The sequence below is a fragment of the Pleurodeles waltl genome, chromosome 11, assembly GCF_031143425.1.
Source record: "Pleurodeles waltl isolate 20211129_DDA chromosome 11, aPleWal1.hap1.20221129, whole genome shotgun sequence".
In the NCBI taxonomy this organism is placed as follows: domain Eukaryota; kingdom Metazoa; phylum Chordata; class Amphibia; order Caudata; family Salamandridae; genus Pleurodeles; species Pleurodeles waltl.
Genome location: NC_090450.1, coordinates 917,763,801 through 917,784,425, shown reverse-complemented (window position 1 = coordinate 917,784,425; position 20,625 = coordinate 917,763,801). Strand labels below are relative to the sequence as shown.

The 20,625-nt window shown below is 48.8% G+C and overlaps 1 protein-coding gene across 2 annotated transcripts in view; it reads right to left on the bottom strand.

Moving 5' to 3' along the window:
- Positions 1-20,625, bottom strand: part of CFAP251 (cilia and flagella associated protein 251) — a 410,814-nt gene that overhangs the window by 145,944 nt on the left and 244,245 nt on the right. For both annotated transcript variants that reach the window (XM_069214923.1, XM_069214922.1), the window contains exon 15: positions 20,403-20,587. In XM_069214923.1, the coding sequence (XP_069071024.1) occupies positions 20,403-20,587 (185 nt within the window). The remainder of the gene's footprint in view (positions 1-20,402; positions 20,588-20,625) is intronic.

The following is a 20,625-nucleotide window of genomic DNA, read 5'->3' as shown; positions in this document are numbered from 1 at the left end:
TTCCCTGTTGTTTAAGTGGGAGCCCACAGTACCATAATAAAGCAGTACATCATATTACCATAGATTATAATGGCAATGAAACATTCACTTTAATATGTTATCCATATGATTTAAAAGGAACCAAACTTCAACCAGTAAGGTGACAGCACTCTCTAGAATATTACTCACAGAGGCTGATTCCCTCTGATGTTTTAGCACTAGTGTCACAGGTAAACCCGTAACAATAAGGGGAGCCTTTATGGGGACGATGATGGGTCGCATGTGAATCTATGAAAGATGCCAACACTGGAGAAGAATAAGTTACTTACCTTCGGTAACGCCTTTTCTGGTGGATACATTAACTACCTGTGGATTCCTCACCTAAAGAATTTTCCCCCACGCGCCAGCTTCGACGGAAATTTTCTTCTAGCTCTGCACGTCGACGATGATGTCACAAATGCCCGACTCCACACGACGCCGTATGACATCATCCAGGCAATAAGAAGCCCTCGTCGACGTGCAGACGTCAGTTATCACCATTTTTTTCGTGCCTTTGAGGCGAACAGGTAAACATTGACCTTGAAGAGAACATAATTGCATCAAGTAGAGTGAAACCGCAAAATTTATTACAATAAAAATAAAACGAAACTAAAGGTAACAGCACCTTCATATGGAAACATATATACACAGTCAAGTTCAACCATGTTTCATTGAAATATATAAATTAGAGAAAGAAATACATATATACATGCCATCATTATATACGACTTAATTATATACAAATATACAAGAAAACGGTGCTCACCCACGGATTTCATGGTAAGACCAGCCAGGCAACGGGGAGGCGGGTGGGACCGTGAGGAATCCACAGGTAGTTTATGTATCCACCAGAAAAGGTGTTACCGAAGGTAAGTAACTTATTCTTCTGATGGATACACCTACCTGTGGATTCCTCACCTAAAGAATAGAGTCCCAAAGCAGTACTACCTCCGGAGGTGGGTGCCTGAATGGCCAAACCAAGAAATCCTGCAGCACTGAGCGGGCAAATTGGCCATCCCTCCTGACCTCAGAGTCCAAACAGTAAGGTTTGACAAAAGTATGGAGGGATGCACAAATTGCCACCTTGCAGATGTCAACCACCCCTAGCCAAGGCCGATGAAGCAGACTTAGCCCTGGTGGAATGAGCTCGAAGCCCCACAGGTGGTTCTTTCTTTGCTAAAGAATAACAAAGTTTGATACATAGAATGACCCACCTGGACAGCGTTCCCTTTTGTGGACTGCTCTGCCTCTCCTCTTCCCCACGTACCCAACGAAGAGCTGATCATCCTGCCTGAACTCCCTCGTCCTGTCGACAAAGAAGCTCAATGCTCTTTGTGGATCCAGTCGGTGGAGCCTCTCTTCCTCCTTGGATGGATGAGGCGGAGGGTAAAAGGAAGAGAGAGTAATAGACTGCCCCAAGTGAAAGGGTGTAACAACCTTCGGGAGGAAAGCCGCCTTGGTCCTTAACACCACTTTGTCTCTAAAGAAGGAAAGGTATGGAGACTCTACACTAAGAGCCTGGAGCTCACTCACTCTTCTGGCCAATGTTATGGATACTAGAAATACAGTCTTTAAGACCAGTAAACGCAAAGAACAAGACTGCATCGGCTCAAATGGCGATCCCATCAGAAATGTCAATACTAAATTAAGATCCCACAGTGGCATAACAAACGGAGTGGGCGGAAACCTATTAGTGAGACCCTTAATGAACCTCAAAACAAGTGGTGATTTAAACAAGGAGGGTTGATCTGGGAGGCACAGAAAAGCGGACAGAGCAGATAAATAGACCTTCACTGGGGCAACTGCACAACCCTTCTGTGCCAAGGAAAGAGCAAATAATAATATTCAGACAAGTGAGCCTTTAAGGGATTCATTTGGTTCTCTCCACACCAACCTACAAATCTGTCCCACCTGCTTGCATAGATCGATTTGGTGGAGTGTCGCCTGGCCGATAAAATAACATCCACCACTTCCGGCGGGAGAGAAAAAGCACTCAGATTGCCCCGTTCAATCTCCAGGCATCAAGGTGCAGACTCTGGAGGTGGGGGTGTAGAATCTGCCCCTGCGACTGCGAGAGGAGGTCTGCCCTGTAAAGGAGACGGAGCGGAGGGCACAGAGAGAGTTGGAGAAGATCTGAATACCACACCCTTCTTGGCCAATCCGAGGCTATTAAGATGACTCGGGCCGGTCTTGGAGGATCTTCCTCAGAACTCGAGGAATCAGGGGAATGGGAGGAAACGCGTAAAGCAACTGACCCTTTCAGGACATCTGAAACGCGTCCCCCAAAGCTCCTTGCACCATTCTCCTGAGTAGCAAACAGATCTATCTGCGGACACCCCCACATCTGGAAGATATAAAACAGCAGATCCGGATAAAGACGGCACTCGTGGTCGACCGAGATGCGCCGACTGAGAACATCCGCACGTACATTCAGAACTCCGGCCAAATGATTTGCCACCAAGCAAATCTTGTGGTCCCGAAGCCATGACCAAAGTCGAAGAGCTTCTCTGCAGAGAAGATATGACCCCAGTCCTCCCTGCTTGTTTATATACCACATCGCGGTAGTGTTGTCCGTCAGGACCTGAACCGACCGACTGCGAACGGAAGGGAGAAAGGCCTTGAGAGCCAGACGTACTGCCCGCAATTTCAACAGATTGATGTGAAACCTCTGTTACACTCGAGACCAAAGGCCTTTGATCTCCAGGTCCCCCAGATTAGCTCCTCACCCTAGAGTGGAAGCATCTGTTACAACTGTGGCCACTGGCGGATGCAGAGAGAACGGCCTTCCTTGCGACAGGTTGCTGACCACAGCCCACCATTGAAGATCCACAGCAGTGTCTCTGGAGATCCTGATCGAATCCTGGAGATCTCCCTTGTGCTGAAACCACTGCCTGCGAACGCACCACTGAAGAGCCCTCATGTGCCAGCATGCATGAGTGACCAGCAGTATGCAAGAAGCAAACAGACCGAGCAGACAAAGGACCTTGAGGACTGGAACTACGGCTCCATTTCGAAACATTGTGAATGTCCTGAACCTGCTGGGGCGGAGGAAAGGCCTGATTCAATGTTGTGTCCAGCACTGCCCCTATAAACAGGAGGCGTTGAGAGGGCTCCAGGTGAGATTTGGGCACATTGATTGAGAAACCCAGGTCGAACACCAACTGAGTTGTCGACTGCAGGTGACGCTGCACGAACTCTGGAGACTTGGCTTTGATCAACCAATTGTCCAGATAGGGAAATACCGCTATCCCCCTTCTTCTGAGCTCTGCTGCAACCACCGCCATCACCTTTGTGAAGGCTCGAGGTGCTGAAGTAAGAACAAACGGGAGGACCGCAAACTGATAATGCTGCAAGCCCACCACAAACCAGAGATACTTCCTATGCGATTTGAGGATCAGAATGTGGAAGTACGCATCCTGCAAATCGACAGACACCATCCAATCTCCTTCGTTTAACGCCAAAAGAACCTGTGACAGGGTCAGCATCTTGAACTTTTCCTGTTTGAGGAACCAATTCAAAATCCTCAGGTCCAGGATTGGCATCAACCGACAATCCTTTTTGGGGATCAGGAAGTACCTTGAATAGCAGCCCTGACCCCTCTCCCGCTCTGGAACCAACTCCACTGCGCCTTTCGACAAGAGGGATATCACCTCCTGCTGCAATAACAGAAGATGGTCGTCCGAACAGAAGGAGGGATGGGGAGGGAAGGGAGGAGGGAATTTCCGAAAGGGAAGAGCATACCCCTTCTTCACGATGTCGATGACCCAGGAGTCTGATGTTATAAACTCCCACATGGGAAGAAATCGGGCAAGTCTCCCCCCTAGCGGAGACACGTGAGCAGGGAGTGGTGGAGGACTAAGGCTGCTTTCCCTGCTGCACCCCTCCTGAGGAAGAGGCAGAGTGCTGCTGGGTGGCCCCTCTAGTTCGTACTCTACCCCTGCCTCTGAAGGATCTGTAAGGTAGGGATCCTGCAGATTGCTGTGCCGCCTGGAGCCTGCCACGAAAGGAGGAGCCACGACCAAAACGTCTACATTTTCTAAAAGATCTAAAGGCAGAGGAAATGGCTGCTTGAAGTCCCAACGACCTCGCTGTGGCTCTGCTCTCTTTAAAGCGTTCAAGGGCAGAATCTGCTTTTGCTCCAAAGTGTTTTTCTCCGTCAAAAGGCAGGTCCAGGAGGGTAGTCTGCACATCCGGGGAGAAACCTGATGAACGCAGCCAAGCCTGTCGCCTCGTCACTATGGATGTACCCATAGCTCTTGCCATGGATTCCGAGGTGTCCAACCCAGATTGAATCACCTGGGTAGCCACAGCCTGAGCGTCCGACAACAGGTGCAACACCTCCTGTGGCAATCCAGGATGACCCTTAGCCTCCTCCATAAGGGCATGAATATAACGCCCCAAAATGCAAGTCGCATTGATCGACTTCAAGGCCATGCTGCACAAATAAAAAGGCCTTCTTTGCTGCCTGGTCCATTTTCTTTGACTCCCTGTCCGCAGGGGTCCCGGGGAACGAACCAGGAGCTGACCGGGAGGAGCACGATGCCTGAACAACTAAACTCTTCGGAGTTGGATGTTTGGAGAGAAAGTCCGGGTCACCTGGAGCCGCACGATAGCGTCTTGCTACCGCCCTGTTGATGGCTGCTGAAGTCACTGGCTTCTTCCAGATATCTTTAATGGGGTCCAAAAGAGCCTCATTGAAGGGCAAGAGAGGCTCCGCCACCGCCGACGTCGGATGCAGCACTTCAGTCAGAAGGTTTGTTTTCACCTCTGCAGCAGGAAGAGGAAGGTCCAAAAAGTCTGCAGCCTTTCTCACTACCGCATGAAATGATGCAGCTTCCTCAGTATACTCCCCTGGGGAAGCCAAATCTCATTCAGGGGAAGTGTCAATGCCACTTGCTGTGTCCAAGCCTTGGAAATCATCCGAAGGCTCCATGATCTCACCTTCCTCCAAATGTTGTCTTCTGTATTCCTCTTCCTCCAGGAGCCGTAAAGCTAATCTCCTGGATCGGAGTCTGGATTTGAGTCCCGGCGCTGATAAGGCGTCGGCAGACGCCGAAGATCTTCGCCGGTGCCGCTCCTCGGATCCATCCGACGCCGGACCCTCTGGCGCCACAGGCAACTTCACTGTAGACTGGATCCGCGGTGAATCCATTGGCGCCGGGACAGCAGACGTCGTCGGTGTCACAGGTCTTCTGGGCGACGCCAAGGGCATCAGCGCCGAAGCGGCTCCAGAAGGAAGAAAGGGCATAAAGGGTGTCGGCTTGTAAGGAGGCGGAGCACCCAAGTTAAAAGCCAAAGGGCCTGACGGACCCGCATGCCCTCCACCAGGTGCCATGGTGGAAAAGATATTGAACATTACATTTAAAAATGCAGCGGGATCCGTACCCGGTGCCGGGAAAGACGGATAAGTCTGTGGAACTGGCGCCGGAGTAGAAGCCGATGATGGACCAGGCATCTCCTGCCCCGGAGAAGCCGCCGGCTCCTGACGAGGCTCGACTTCAAACACCGACAACGGTGTCCGAGAAGCCAGAGTCATCGGAGGTATGACGGTTGGGCTAACCTCCAACGTCGGTCGGCGCCAAACTGATGGAGATCTGGATTGGCCCCTGCTCGATCGGTGCCGTGACTCGTGACGACGCCGAGAGTCCCCGTGACGTCAATGAGTTTTCGAAGATTTCGAAGAAGACTCTCTGCGATAACGCCTTTCCTTCCTTTTCTTGGAACGGGACAGAAATAACTTCGCCTCTCTCTCCTTAAGTGCCTTAGGATTCATGCGTTGACACGATCCGCATGACTCGACCTCATGGTCAGAACTAAGGCATCATAAACAATTTTCATGGGAGTCTGTGACCGACATCCGACCCCCACACTGGTTACAAGGTTTAAAACCAGATTTTCTCGGCTGAGACATAGTAACACCGAAGTGCAACTGTAGCTCCCTGTTAGCCTCGAAGAAAAACCGTTACTCGAAAGCACGGAAAAAAGGGCTGATGTCTGCACGTGGACGAGGGCTTCTTATTGCCTGGATGACGTCATACGGCGTCGCGTGGAGTCAGACAATTGTGACGTCATCGTCGACGTGCAGAGCTAGAAGAAAATTTCCATCGAAGCTGGCGCGTGGGGGAAAATTCTTTAGGTGAGGAATCCACAGGTAGGTGTATCCATCAGAAATATAGTTACAGGTAACTTATTTACTTCTCCACTATTGCATCCTTCATAGATTCAAATGCTTGAAGCACAACAGCTAGCAATTACAGTATTTGTACAATTATTATCATAATATCACAATAGTGGATGGCGGCTATAAATACATATACAGAGATATATAATTATTAGGCATACACATGTACACAAAAAAAGGCTCACCTTATTAAACTAAATTACATAACACCGCCTGTCCAACATCAGCATCACTGCGCTGTGCCGATTCCAGGCAATAATGCACATTCTTCCATGACGCAGCACGACATAGCTTCTTGAGAGGCACTGCAGCAAACAATGTAGACAAGGTCGAGATTGCTCTAATGGAATGTGCTCTGACTTTAGCTGCCAATGGTCTGTCAGCTTTAGAATTACAGAACTGGACAGCAGCTGAGATCCATCGAGCAATGGTTGCCTTTGTGACTGGGGCACCCTTACGATTCCTTTCCTATGTTACCAACAGTTGATCTGTTTTTCTGAACTGTTTGGTGCGATGCAAATAAAATTTCAGACATTGTTTGATGTCTAATGTATGCAGGGATCTTTCTGCTGCTGACTGAGGATTTTGGGAAAAAAAGTCCTTAGTATCACAGGCTCATTTAGATGAAAATCTGAGAGGACCTTGAGGATAAATTTTGGATTTGTTCAAGAGAATCACACAATCCGCTTTTTTCCGGATTACACTCGGGAGGCGCAGCTCCAATGACAGTCCTTCATGGGTGTTAAACGCAAGTTGAAAGAACTTGGGTATACTTATATGTTACTCTTCCCCGCTAAACTGAAGGTTCTCCATGCTGGCCGCTCCCATTTTTTTCAGTCACCTGAGGCAATATCGGATTGGTTGGAGCTTGGTGATGGTGACAGTGCACCAAGGCCCCGGAGCAGAGGAACCCGTGAGAGGCCTACCAAAACGGGTGGCGGGCAGTCCACCGTGCGCCGGACCAGTAGGCGACACCGTGCTACCCGCAGTGCCAGAGTGGTAGTGCGCTCGGATGGCACCTTGAGCACGGATGGGAGGTGCCGGGAGCATGAGGAGGCAAGGCAGTTGGTGCAGTCCGTCATTGCTCGTGAATGATGGATTAACACAGGACTCTGACAGCACCAACGCCTGATGAACTGTTTGAATGTATACCTGAACTAGGTGTGCGAAGCAGTGGCTGTTGCCAGACTGGGGTCTTGCCCCCGCTGTCTGCTCTCCCGCACCCGGCCTTCCTCCTTTTTCTTTCTTAGCCTCTTTCCCCACTTTTCCTCCTCCTTTCTGTTAGGCTCCTCTATTGCGGGGTGGTGGTGACTCAGGCGGCCACAAGTCACAGGACGGAGCTTATGGAGTGTTGTGCGCTATCTCTCCCCCCATTCTTCAGTTTCCCTCCCTTAGCTTGACTTAAGCTAAATATTGGTTTATTCCTTCCCCCCCTCTTGTAGCGGGGAGTGTCACCTGTTGTGGCTTACTAATTACTTGCTGAGAAGTTCTGTTGAGGGTGGGTACAGTGCATGCGTGGTCTGGGTAGTTGGGTGTGAGGAGTGGGAATGTAACCTGATTCTGTCCAGTCCAGTTCCCCGCAGCAGTACAGTTTAGTGCTGCCACCACCCTCTGGATTCTAGGAGAGGTTGCAGGGCGCACACACGGAGTGGGCAGACACTAGTTGTGGGTGGTGTTAACCCAGGGTGGGTTGAGGTTGTTGGTTATGAACTCTAATTTAAGTTCTTATTGGAGTTTTGTACCATGCACTGGCTGCACTGTATTTCCGGTAGCGATAGGGCGACCCGCATCTTTCTTGTTGATAATGCATCTGATTGTGGAGCCGGACCAGTGGGATGATGAGTCTTTGGAGAGGACTGGGGGGCTGCGAGTGGCTATGTCGACTTGGCACAGAGCATGGCAGGTACTGATTAGAATGGTCACGTAGAATGTGCGGGGCTGAACTCCTTTGCAAAACGTTATAGGGTGCACACGTATCTTTGCTCTCTTGCAAGAGACATACTTACTAGAAAGTGAAGAGCAAAAATTGCAGAGGAAGTGACGGGGTCAGCTGTACTCAGCGACGTACTCATCTTATGCCAGGGGCGTGTCAGTTTGGGTGGCCCCGAAACCCCTTTTCAGTTAAGGAGCTATACCGCTGATATCTAAGGCCGCTATGTCTTTCTGCATGGGAAGTTAGATGGCCGGGAGCTCTGCATCCTAAATATATATACCCCCAGCTCTGATGATGCAGGGTTTTTCCACAAGCTCCAGTGTGACTTTGTGCCCTATGCGGGTATGCCCATTATTTGGGCGGGGGACTTTAATTGTGTGTTGGACGGGGTCTTGGATAGAAGTCCCCCCAGGGTGGGCACTAAGCCTCATATGACCCCCATGCTCTGCAGGGTAATGGAGAATCTACATTTGGTGGACATATGGAGGGAGATACATTCCGCTCCCACAACCTTTTCTTGTTACACCCCCACTCGTGAAGCATATAGCCATTTAGACAGATTTCTGCTTGCGAGCAAAGGGACCCTAGATGTTCATCAGGCTGATTATCAAGTCCGATTTCTGTCAGATCATTCCCCTCTTCTATTAGAACGCGGTACCCATGCACCTAGACCGGCGATCCCCCTCTGGCGCATGAGGTTGGAACTATTGGGTGACCTTGAGTATAGACGTGACATTCAGGAGGCATTGACTGGTTATTTTGGAGGCAATTGGACCACAGCCCAGAGTCACGGCATAGAATGAGAAGCCCTTAAAGTCGTTATACGGGGCGAAAGCCTCACTGAGACATACATCATTCGGAAGAAACAAGACCAGGAATTAGCGCAGCAGGAGGACGCCCTGGTTGTTCTGCAGCGTCAAATTGACAATAGTGACGCTCTGGAGGCCGAAAGTCAAGTGGTGCGTGGTCGCATAGGTGCCCTGTGGAGTAGACTAGATAGTTATGTTTGTAAAGATTTTAGGCAGCGATTGCACCATGAGGGTGATCTGTCTGGGCTTTTGCTCGCCTGGCTGTTTCGACGTGAATGCCCCATCCCCTTGATCTTATCTGTCCGGGGTCCCACTGGTGATAGAATTCTGGGTCAAACACGCGTGAACGCACATCTATGGGAGCACCTCAAGACCATATATTCCTCTCTGCGATGTGACGTGAGCTCCCAGATATGTGAATACCTGGATGGCCTTCAATTGCCCAGGCTCACGGATGCCCAGGTGACAGAATTGGAGACTGAGCTCTCCCTGGAAGACCTTCAGAGGGCCCTGTGTGGCCTGGCCTCTGGGAGGGCGCCAGGTCCTGTTGGCCTCCCAGTCGAGTTTTACCACGCATACTCCGCAACACTGCTTCCTAAACTATTGGAAATGCTTCAAGAGGCACACGGGAGGGGCGTGCTACCACAGCAGATGAGAGAAGCATTGATCGTCATGCTACCTAAGGCTGGGAGAGATCCCGCTGACCCGAGCTCCTATAGACTGCTGTTGATGTTAAATGTAGATGTGAAACTCCTCTCTAAGGTCCTTGCAATGCGATTAGGCCGGGTGGTGACCTCGCTGGTAGGGAAGGATCAGTGTGGGTTCATCCCTGGAAGAGGGACCCACATGAACCTGCAGAGATTACCACATGTTATGCATGAGACACGTGGGCTCCCTGACCGCACCGCATTGGTTGCCTTGGACATAGAAAAGGCGTTTGACACCCTGTCCTGGGATTACTAATGGGCCGTCCTGGATAGGATGGGCTTGGGTCCTTACTTTTTGTCATGGGTTCATCTGCTCTACTTGACTCCGCGGGCCCAGGTCCGCACTGGGGCACTTGTATCTGAGGTGTTTGACATACAGCGAGGCACTCGACAGGGCTGCCCCGTCCCCGCTACTGTTTGCTCTAGCCATGGAACCCCTAGCTATACAACTACGAATACGCTTATGGAATTGGGGCATACAGGTTGGCGCAACGACACACACCCTATCGCTGTATGCTGATGATGCCCTGGTGTATGTTATGGACCCGGAGAGCTCAGTCCCTCTCTTATTGACGTTGATGGACTATTTTGGTAGGGTATCAGGCCTCCGAATAAACCGACGGAAGACAGTGTTGTTCCCCATGGCGGGGCTCTCTGCAGTGGCTACTTCAGAGTTACCCAGGGTGGATTTGGAGTGGGAGACAGAGTTGTTTCAGTATCTGGGCATGCAGGTGACACACTCTCCCCAACTGCAATATGACTTGAATATAGGCCGAGTGATAGATGGCATCCGAGCCTCGGTCCAATTTTGGACCTCCCTCCCACTGTCAGTTATGGGCAGAGTCACACTCTGCAAGATGATTCTCCTCCCGAGATGCCTTTACATGCTACAGAACTCGTTCTGTGTAATGCCATTGCCTCTTTTTCGTCAACTCGATAAGTTGCTTCTGTCCCTAGTATGCGCTGGTAAGCGGCCTAGAGTTTGCTTGGAGGTGTTGAAGCTGGATCTCGTTGACGGAGGACTGGGTCTGCCCGATTTGTATTTATACTATGCGGCATGCTGGCTGCAACATGCGGCCATGTGGTGCGACTACAGCTCTAACTGGGAGAAAGAACTGTTGGGTGGCTCTGTCTGTCTGTCACACTTACCATGCTTGCTGATGAGGGGATCTCGGTTGCCACCAGGGATTCCTTTCCTGGTTGAGCATGTATTGTGGGTCTGGGAGCAGGTCATTGTGAAGGTGTTGCGTAAAGCGCCATATGCGCACTTGCTTCAGCTGTGGTGGCTACCCCCCTTTGCCAGTGCTGCAGCAACACTAAACTTCGGGAAGTGGCGAGACAGCGGTTGTAATACCGCTGGTGATCTTTACCAAAATAACGTGTTTATTACTTGTCGAGAAGCGCAATCCCTTTTTGGAATTGACCAAGGTCAGTTTCGGCAATACGCTAGCCTTTCGCAGACGGCACGTGAGATTTGGACCTCTTTTCCTACTGAACCGATCGAATTCTGCCTTGCGGCGACTATTGTTGACCCAGGTTGTGTCTGGGGCCTCATTTCCCGGCTCTACAGGGCTCTCAAACAAGACAGACAGATAAACCTTACGGGGGCTAGAGACAGTTGGGATGCTGATCTGGATGGTCCTCTTACAGATAGTGAATTGTCTAGAACTTATTCCTTGGTGCAGGAGGCCACTAGTAATGCAAAATTTAAACGGACAAATTTTTATTACATTCACCGGGCCTACCTGACACCACACTGCCTCCATAGAATATTTCCAATGCGCCCAAACAGATGTGCTCGCTGTGGCGCGGCCACAGCTAATTTTGACCACATGACATGGGTATGTAGTGTGATTCAACCCTATTGGCTCCAAATAGTGCTGACACTTGGAGAAGCATCAGCGATTAATGTAGAGGCAACTAGGAAACACTGCCTACTTGGTTTAATTCCTTGCCCCAAAAAAGGTTGTAAAATGAGTTACAGATTTGCGCAACTGGGACTCACACTTGCCAAGCGGCAAGCCCATCCCCTCCGCTGCATGATACTTGGTTAGTGGACCTTGTTGAGTGGGCGACTGCAGAGGAGTGTCGACTTCGAAAAGTACGTGTGGATGAGCACGCAGAGCGCGACCTGGAGAGATGGAGGGGTATGATTGATACCCTATTGGGGGTCCCTATGGAGATAACCGGGGCCTCCTCAGATGGGGCTGCTACTTGCTGAGATGGGATGATATCATTCATGGCTGGCAACGTGTCTGTAGACTGCTTGAATGTTTCGTGATAATTGGGAGAGTGGGATCTCCCCCCACCCCCGCTGTCCGCTCCCGCCCTCCCCCCTCCTCCCGCCATGGAATTGTCATTGAAGAATGGATGTTCATTTCTCCTTCTGCATGCATGCTAGACTCTAGCTGCGAGGTGCGGAGCTGTTGTGATACTGAGCGTTCCCCCCCCCCATGGTATGTTCTGTTGGCGGGGTCAGTCTAGCTCATGTCTGTAGCTTTCCCCCTGATTAGGATGTTCTGCGGGAATTCAGTGGCAGTTTTGCGCGCTGGTTTTGCTGTAAAGTGCTCCACGCTGTTGCGCATTTGGTGCATGAGATATATTGTTCCGCAGCCCTGGTATCGCTTGTGTAGCCGCAATCGTTCTTGCAGCCATATTGATCAGTTAAATTTATCATTTTCTGTATGGGTTGTACTCCTGGTGACTCTCCCGAAGATGTGATGCAAACTTATGATTCCTGTCCTGAAATGTAAAGCTGAGATGCTGCGATATATCCTATGAAAAGTGCAATTTATGTGTTGTTCTTCTATAGTCATAAATAAAGTTAAAAAAAAAAAAAACTATTCTTTTAAGGAAAACTTGAAGACTTAAATAGACAGCTTTGAGCTCCAGACGATTGATCTGCATGCTCTGTTGGTCTGGAGACCACTTTCCATGGACCTGAAGGTCTTGCAGGTGGCCTCCTTAGCCCTCTAAGGAGGCATCCATGGTTATCACGAAATCAGGTATTTGAGGCATAGATGGTTGGCTTTTGTCTACCAGGTTAGAGTATCTGTCACGTCTGGAGTGATTGTTACCAGATCGTCGATTGATACCTCTGTCTAAATCCATTGCTTGTCCAACTCCTCTTGTAGAGGTCTCATTATCAGACAGATGAAAGGAACCAAATATATGTCAGGGTACATCATCCCTAGAAGCGATTTGAACAGATGTACTAAAACTGACTTTTCCTCAAGAGTATGGGGGCTAGCTTCTTGAGCCTTTGTCTGTCCTGAGATAAAAATGCTTTGTCTTGGGTAATCCAAAGCCGCTCCCAGGAATATTATTCTTTTTGATGGAAGAATCTGTGATATCAGGTGTTTGACAGTGAGACCTAAGCTGTTGTACGATGTTAGGCAAGCATCTGTCGCACTGGATGCTGGACAGCTCGTTGGTGCTTTTCTCATTCAATCATCGAAGTATAGGAATATACGTGATAACCCTTCTTTCTTAGGGAAGCTGCCACAGGAGTAAGACATTTTGTAAAGATGTGGGGAGCTGATCAGAGCTGATCTGAGGCTGAAAGGGGTGACTTTGAATTGATAATGAATCTTAAAACCTTGCAATGTTTGGGATGTATGGGGATATGAAAATAAGCATCCTGCAAATCCAGGTTTGAGGAGATGCAAGATGTCTGGAAGGGTAGCCAAAGGAAAGGATTGCTTCCATAGATATCTGTTAAATTTTTGGGGATCGAAAATGGGTCGCCATTCCCCTGATTTCCTTTTTCATGAGGAAAAAACAGGAGTAAAAACTCATTCCCTTTTGGGGACGGGGAACTTTTTCTATTGCTCCGTTGCTCAACATGTGCGTGCTTCCTTCCGGAATAAGTGAAGACGAGGTGGTTGCACTGCCTTTGGTGGAGTAGTTGGTGGTCTTCTGATGAATTCAGGAGTATGCCCGTAGGTGATGAGGTCTAATATCCATCTATCGGATGTTATTTGCCACCACTGATGGGAGAAGTTGGAGATTTTTGCACCCACAGTTTGAGTCTTATGCTGCGTAAGCAGCACTTGTAGTAGGTCACTGTTTTCTGTTAGTTTCTCTTCCCCGGGGAGTTTGTTTCCATCTAGACATTTTCCTATTAAAAGCTGCTGCAGGTGGTGGTCGATAGGACTGCTGCTGGAAGGATGGCCTATATTGGTGCCGGAAGGGCTGATATTTTTGAAACCGCTGGTAACCTCCTCTGTAGGAGGTAAAACCTGTTCCTTGTGCTCCTCGAAAGGGCATTTGTAATTGTAGAGTGCCTAACGATCTTGCAGTGTTGGTATTTTCCTTAATGGTCTCTAAGGTGTCATCCAAGTGTTTCCCAAATAGGGTTTCGACATCATACGACATGTCCAGAATCTTACTCTGTACCTCAAGCCAAAAAGATGTTGCGTTCAAACACCCTGCCGCCTTAATACTGCAGCTCCTGCTGCCTGGGCGAAAAACAGTTGATGCTATATCCATAGTGTAGGAAGATGCCACTGTCGGCGTGGTTACCCCCTAACGTTTTGCCTTTTGTTGATGCCAGCTTGGATTGAAAATGTGCTGGGACCGTGCTAACCAGGCCCCAGCACCAGCGTTTTTTCCCTAAAACTGTACATTTGTCTCCACAATTGGCACAGCCCTGGCACACAGTTAAGTCCCTTGTAAAAGGTACCCCAGGTACCAAGGGCCCTGTGGCCAGGGAAGGTCTCTAACGGCTGCAACATGTATATTATGCCACCTTGTGGACCCCTCACTCAGTTTGTCAAAAACAAACTCCACAGTTCCATAATGGCTACACTGAATACTGAGAAGTTTGGTATCGAACTCCTCAGCACAATAAACCCACACTGATGCCAGTGTGGAATTTATTGAAAAATGCAAACAGAGGGGATCTTAGAGCTGCCCCCTGTATGCCAGCTCCACTGTTAGTGTGTGACTGACCGGTCTGTGCCAGCCTGCCACTTCCAGATGAGTTTATGAACACATGGGGTGAGTGCCTTTGTGCACTCTGTGGTCAGAAGCAAAGCCTGTTCTGGGTGGAGGTGCTTCACACCCGCCTCCCACTGCAGGAACTGTAACCCCTGGCGATGAGCCTCAAAGGTGCAAGCCTTGTGTTACAATGCCCCAGGGCACTCCAGCTAGTGGAGATGCCCACCCCCCACGGACACAGCCCCCACTTTTGGCGGCAAGTCTGGGGAGATAATGAGAAAAACAAGGAGGAGTCACCCCCTCAGCCAGGTCCACCCCTAAGGTGACCAGAGCTGAAGTGACCCCCTCCTTGGAAAATCCTCCATCTTGTTTTGGAGGATTTCGCCAATAGGGATAGGTATGTGCCCCCCTCCCCAAAGGGAGGGAGCACAAGGAGGGTGTAGCCACCCTCAAGGACAATAGCCATTGGTTACTGCCCTGTGACCCCCTAATTTAGTATTTAGTGGCGACCCTGAACCCAGGATTTCAGATTCCTGATGACCCACAAAGAAGGACTGCCTAGCTGAAAAACCCCGCAGAGAAGAAGGAAGACGACAACTGCTTTGGCCCCAGCCCTACCGGCCTGTCTCCAACTTCAGAGAATCTGCACCAGTGACACATCCTGCGGGCCCAGTGACCTCTGCCGACTCAGAGGACTGCCCTGCAACTACAAAGGATCAAGAACTCCTGTGGACAGCGGTCCTGTCCAACCAAAGAAAGAAGAAACCATCTTTAAAGGGACTCTCACCTCACTCCAGAAGCATGAGTCCCCACCACTCTGCACCCGATGCCCCTGGCCCGTGTCCAGAGAAACCAACGACCCAGAGAGGACCCCCAGGTGGCTCAGACGACGTGTCCACCCTGGGCTGACCTCTCTGCACCCCCACGATGACGCCTGCAGAGGGAATCCCGAGGACCCGCCTGACGAAGATATCCGATGCCTGGAGAAGCACTGCACCTACAGCCCCCAGGCCCGTGAGAATCCAACCACCGGTACAGCAGTGACCAGCAGGCGGCCCTCACCCTTGCCCAGTCGATGGCTGGCCCGAAAAGTCCCCCTGTGCCCTGCCTGCAACATCTGAGTGACCCCCGGTCCCTCAATTGAATCCTACTGCAAACCCGACGCCCTGTTTGCCCACTGCACCCGGCCGCCCCTGTGCCGCTGAGGGTGTGTTTTGTGTGCCTACTTGGGTCCCCCCAGTGCTCTACTAAACCCCCCTGGTCTGCCCCGAGGATGTGGGTACTTACCTGCCAGAAAACCGGAACCGGAGCACCCTCTGTCTCCAAAAGCGCCCATTTTATTTTAGCTCCTGTTTGGCACTTGCACCTGACCGGCCCTGTGTTGCTGGTGCTGGGGGTTGACTTGAACCCCCAAAAGTGGGCTGCCTATGCCCTGGAGATTGAACTTGTAAGTGCTTTACTTACCATATTAACTAAACTGTACTTACCTCCCCCAGGAACTGTTGAAATTTGCACTGTGTCCATATGTAAAATAGCTTATTGCCATTTTATGAAAAACTGTGTACATTACTGTTTTGGTTCAAAGTTCTAACTATACCTATGCTATTAGTACCTTACATTTAATTTACTTACCTGCAGTTTGAATCTTGTGGTTCTAAAATAAATTATATTTTTCTATATAAAAACCTATTGGCCTGGAGTTAAATCATTGAGTGTGTGTTCTCACTTATTGCCTGTGTGTGTACAACAACTGCTCGGCCACACTACCAGAAATAGAGCATTATAATTATCTATTATTGCCACTGTCAAGCCTCTTGGGGAATCCCTGGACTCTGTGCACACTATGGGCCTCATTACGACTCTGGCGGCCGGCGGTAAACTGGCAGTAACACCGCCAACAGGCTGGCAGTGTTCCACCAGCTATAATGACTGTGGCGCTATAGCCACGGCCATATTGCCAGCTCCCCCACTATACTGCCAGGCTTTCGCCTAGTGGTCATAATCCCCAGGGGCCAGCCTGGCCACGGCGGTAAACACCGCCATGGAAAGGCTGGCGGTAAGGGGGACTTGGGGTGCCCCTGGGGGCCCCTGCAGTTGGCATGGGAAGTGCAGGGGCCCACAGGCATAGCCCCATCGCGCATTTTACTGCCTGAATTTCAGGCAGCGAAATGTGCAACGGGTGCTACTGCACCCGCTGCACATCAGCACTGCCGCCGGCTCTATTACGAGCCGGCAGCAATGTTGATGTGACTTTTCCACTGGGTCAGTGGACGGTAACACTGTTACCGTCCGCTGGCCCAGCGGAAAAATCTAAATAGGGAGCCAGGAATACCACCAGCACTGGCGGTATTCTGGCGCCCGATGCCTAAGCGGTCTTCTAAGGAGACCGCCGAGGTTGTAATGAGGGCCTATATCTCATTTCGATATAGTATATACCTGCTTCCTACACATAGCACAGTCAATGATCTCAGAAGATGTTCTTTCTCCTTCTCGTAGTATTCTCCTTACCTCCATTCTTTTGTCTCTGTGCACAAGGTCTATGAAGGCACTAGTGTCAGACTATATTTGCTGGTCAGACCAGTCCAATATGGCCAAGGGATTGGCAGCACATACTGCGATTGATGACAGTGAGGAAAATCTTTTGCCAATTTTATCTGGTGGAGCTAAGATAGGCGTGAAGACATTATTGGACTGGTGCTGACTGGTGATGAGCTGCCTGGGATATCACCAAATCTGGCTTTGGTTACCCTATTAGAAAGGCAAGCAAATCCCTTGGCACCTTATATTTTGTGTCTATTCGCTGTGACCATCGCTGTATTTTTCATTATTTTTGTGCCTCCTCCTAGTTGTAATCAACTGTAGGGTTTGCTCGCACCGATCTCTTGGTAGGCTCTTTGAAATCATACAGAAAACAGTCAGGTTGTGTAACTGTCATTGGCAGTTGAAATCTTTTTGCCACTCTTTCCATCAGGTTATGGAGACCCCCCAGTGTCGTCCGGAGAGTCCACTGGTTGTGGTGCAGGTGGAGATAAGTGAGAATTTAGCAGTCATCTCATTTGTTGGCAATGGACTGATTGTCTGCTATCTCTCCCTCTTCTCTGTCATCGTCCGATGAGAAGGGACCATCTCTAGGAGGTGCCTCAATGTTTGAAGCAGGTGTCGTCCAGAGTGCCAAAGGTGGAGGAATAAGCCTGGGCATTTTGGAGGACAGAAGCAGAGGAGGAGGTGCTAGGCTGTTTTGGGAATGGTGGTTTAGTGGGCTCTGGAAAAATCTTATAGTAATCCTGCAACATCCCTTGTAGGTCCTGAAACAGGGTCAAAGGAACCTGCACCATACCTTCTTGGGAATGAGAGTGGTCATAATGCTTGAAGTGTTCCCCATGCTGTTAAGGCCTTTCAGCGCATCTCGTCTGCTGAGGTCCATGGTATTCCTCATAGTACTCTTTGTCATCCTCAACCTGATGTTTGACGTGGAGCTCAGAAGAGCTGTGGGCCATCCCAAATGGGCTGTCATCATCTGACTTTTCCACATCCAGAATCTTACTTGAAGGAAGAGGAGACACTTTACTTGGGGAAGTATGCTCAGGAAGCAGGAATGTTTTTGAAGTCCCTGGTTGCAGTTTCAAGTTGAGAGGGTTTTTTAAAGATGTTAAACGTCAACAAAGTTATCTTCATTGACTGAATCATACCCCTTCCCCAACTCCCCCCCACCCCATCGATGATGTCATCATTGACTGCTGTACAGATGCCTTTGAATGAGCCTTCATCGATGATACTTTCGTCGACTGGATCAACGCTAATGATGTAATGGATGGCATCGTCAATGTTGTCATCGCCAACCCCGATGTTGATGTCACTGTATTCACTGTTAGTGTCATCGACAATAGTATGTTCGACAGCAAGGTCGTAGAGATTTTCAAAGCCATTTTTGGCTTTGTCGTTAGTGGTTCTGAGGAGGACTTCTGTGGGCACACTCCAGATTTGGAAGGAGTGGTGGATTAATACTTTGCAGTTTCTGAGAAAACTTTTCCTCTTTTCTCCTTTTTGCAACTGTCTCTGACAGACTCATGGTGAATTTTCTTTAAGGCCTTTCTAGACTCCTCTGATGTTCCCTGGTCACATTACATTTCCCTTTTGTGCGACCTTTTATGAGAGGTTGAAGAAGTGCCACTGTCCTCTCCCTCAGAAAGAAGAGAACTTTTAGATTTAGATTTTTGTAGCCAAAGAAGAAGCCTCCTCTCCCTGTCTTTCAGGGGTTTAGTTGAAAAGGCACAACACATTTTGTAGTCCTTTGCCTTATGAATCAGGGAGAAGAAGTAGATACAGTCTTTCTGGGGGTCTTCAGAATTAAGGCTTTCTTCCCACAGGGTCTGAAAAGCTCTTTCTGTCATGGCTTTACTGGTTGAAGAAAAACTAAGCTGAGCTCAGGGTGACTTCCTCAGCCTCTGCGGTGAGCATTCTAGAGGGTGCTGACACCTGACTGGCCAGAGTTCGGTTCCTTTTAAATGATATGGATAAGCTATTAAAGTGAATCTTTCATTGCCATTATAGGCCCCCCAGCGCCTTGAAACCCTCATGGTTGAGTAGCTGTGCTCTACAAAAACTGATTGATTGATTGATATAGTGTTCAACTGTTTTTTTCCAAGAATAATTGAGGGTTGGATATGACAGCAATTTTTTTTTTTGGTTCCCTGAAAGAATCTGCAATCCTAAATCAGTTTAGTCCCACGTAAAATATTACTTCACAGTAATGTAATAATATACAACTTTGGTGCAACATTAGGTTGATGTAACTTGGCTGCTAGTTGTTCCTGGGTGGGGATGTCATGCAATGTTGGAGAATAACCCACAAAACCTAGCAAATGCACTTTTGCTAAGCATGTACTCTGGTTTATGCATATGAATACTCCAGGAAAGCTGCTTTTGTCACAGATTCCTAGGTGTTCAAGGAAGTCTGTGACAATTCCTCTAAAAAATTAATCCACCCCAAACGTGCATGTATACTTACAGGAGTAGATTTACAATGTTTTTTAAGAATCAGGCCCAGATTATGCCCCATGACACAATATCATTCTCTTGAGCCATACCCTCTTCCACTCAGTAAAAGGGCCTTCTTCCAGTCTTGCCTGAGTCTTGGATAGGCATTGTTTAATTCATATCAACAAGCTTTTAATGAACACTGTGGGATACAATATTCAAGTGTGGTATAAAACACGTATAGAGCTGACTACTTAAAATGTACTCATCTTGACCAACTCAGTCCCGTCCCACGATGTTCAATAAAAAGAGTTCTCCCACTCCAAAGTACCTCCATTCTCTCCTGGGTCCATTTTAATCCGGGGTCATACCCATTGTTGAGCACATTAAGATAAAAATCGAAATATTGGGGCACGTAGTCTACTAATCTCTAGTTCTTTGAGAATTTCTATTCTTAGCTTAAAGTTCTAGCTTCAAAGGTTGCCACTAAAATCAACATCAGATAGATCCATAAGAGCCAATTTAGTAGCTATGAAAAACCTGGCAAACACAGCCTGATGGGACACACCATTAGAGGATGTCTCTATGGAGCAACTACATCAATGCAAGTACATTAGGAAAAATACAAATAGTTAAAAATGGTGGGAAATATGCAGTCCACAGTGAAGTACACAGTCTAAGTGATGCTACCATTCATTCAATACTGTAAAATCAAGCCAATTGCTTTTCTAGATGTTGCCTATATATTCCAGTTATTACCCTGAGACTACTTGCACAGCATTTTAGGGCTCTTAACATGTTTTCTCCACTCGCTCACACTCTCATTAGTACTGTACCTGCACATTTTGGTAGTTGCATTGTAAAGCTTAATTTTGAACTGGTCATTGGCAGTTACAATGAAACTCTCCTTAGTAATTGGAGGGTACCAGGCCACGCATTTGGGAATGGCACTCTGTTCAATGCGGTCACTGCTCTGGATTTGAAGGTGGCCCTTGGTACTGTTGCTGAGATCGTACTCCACCTGAAAAGAAAATTCAGCCAAATCAAGCAAGGAGACAT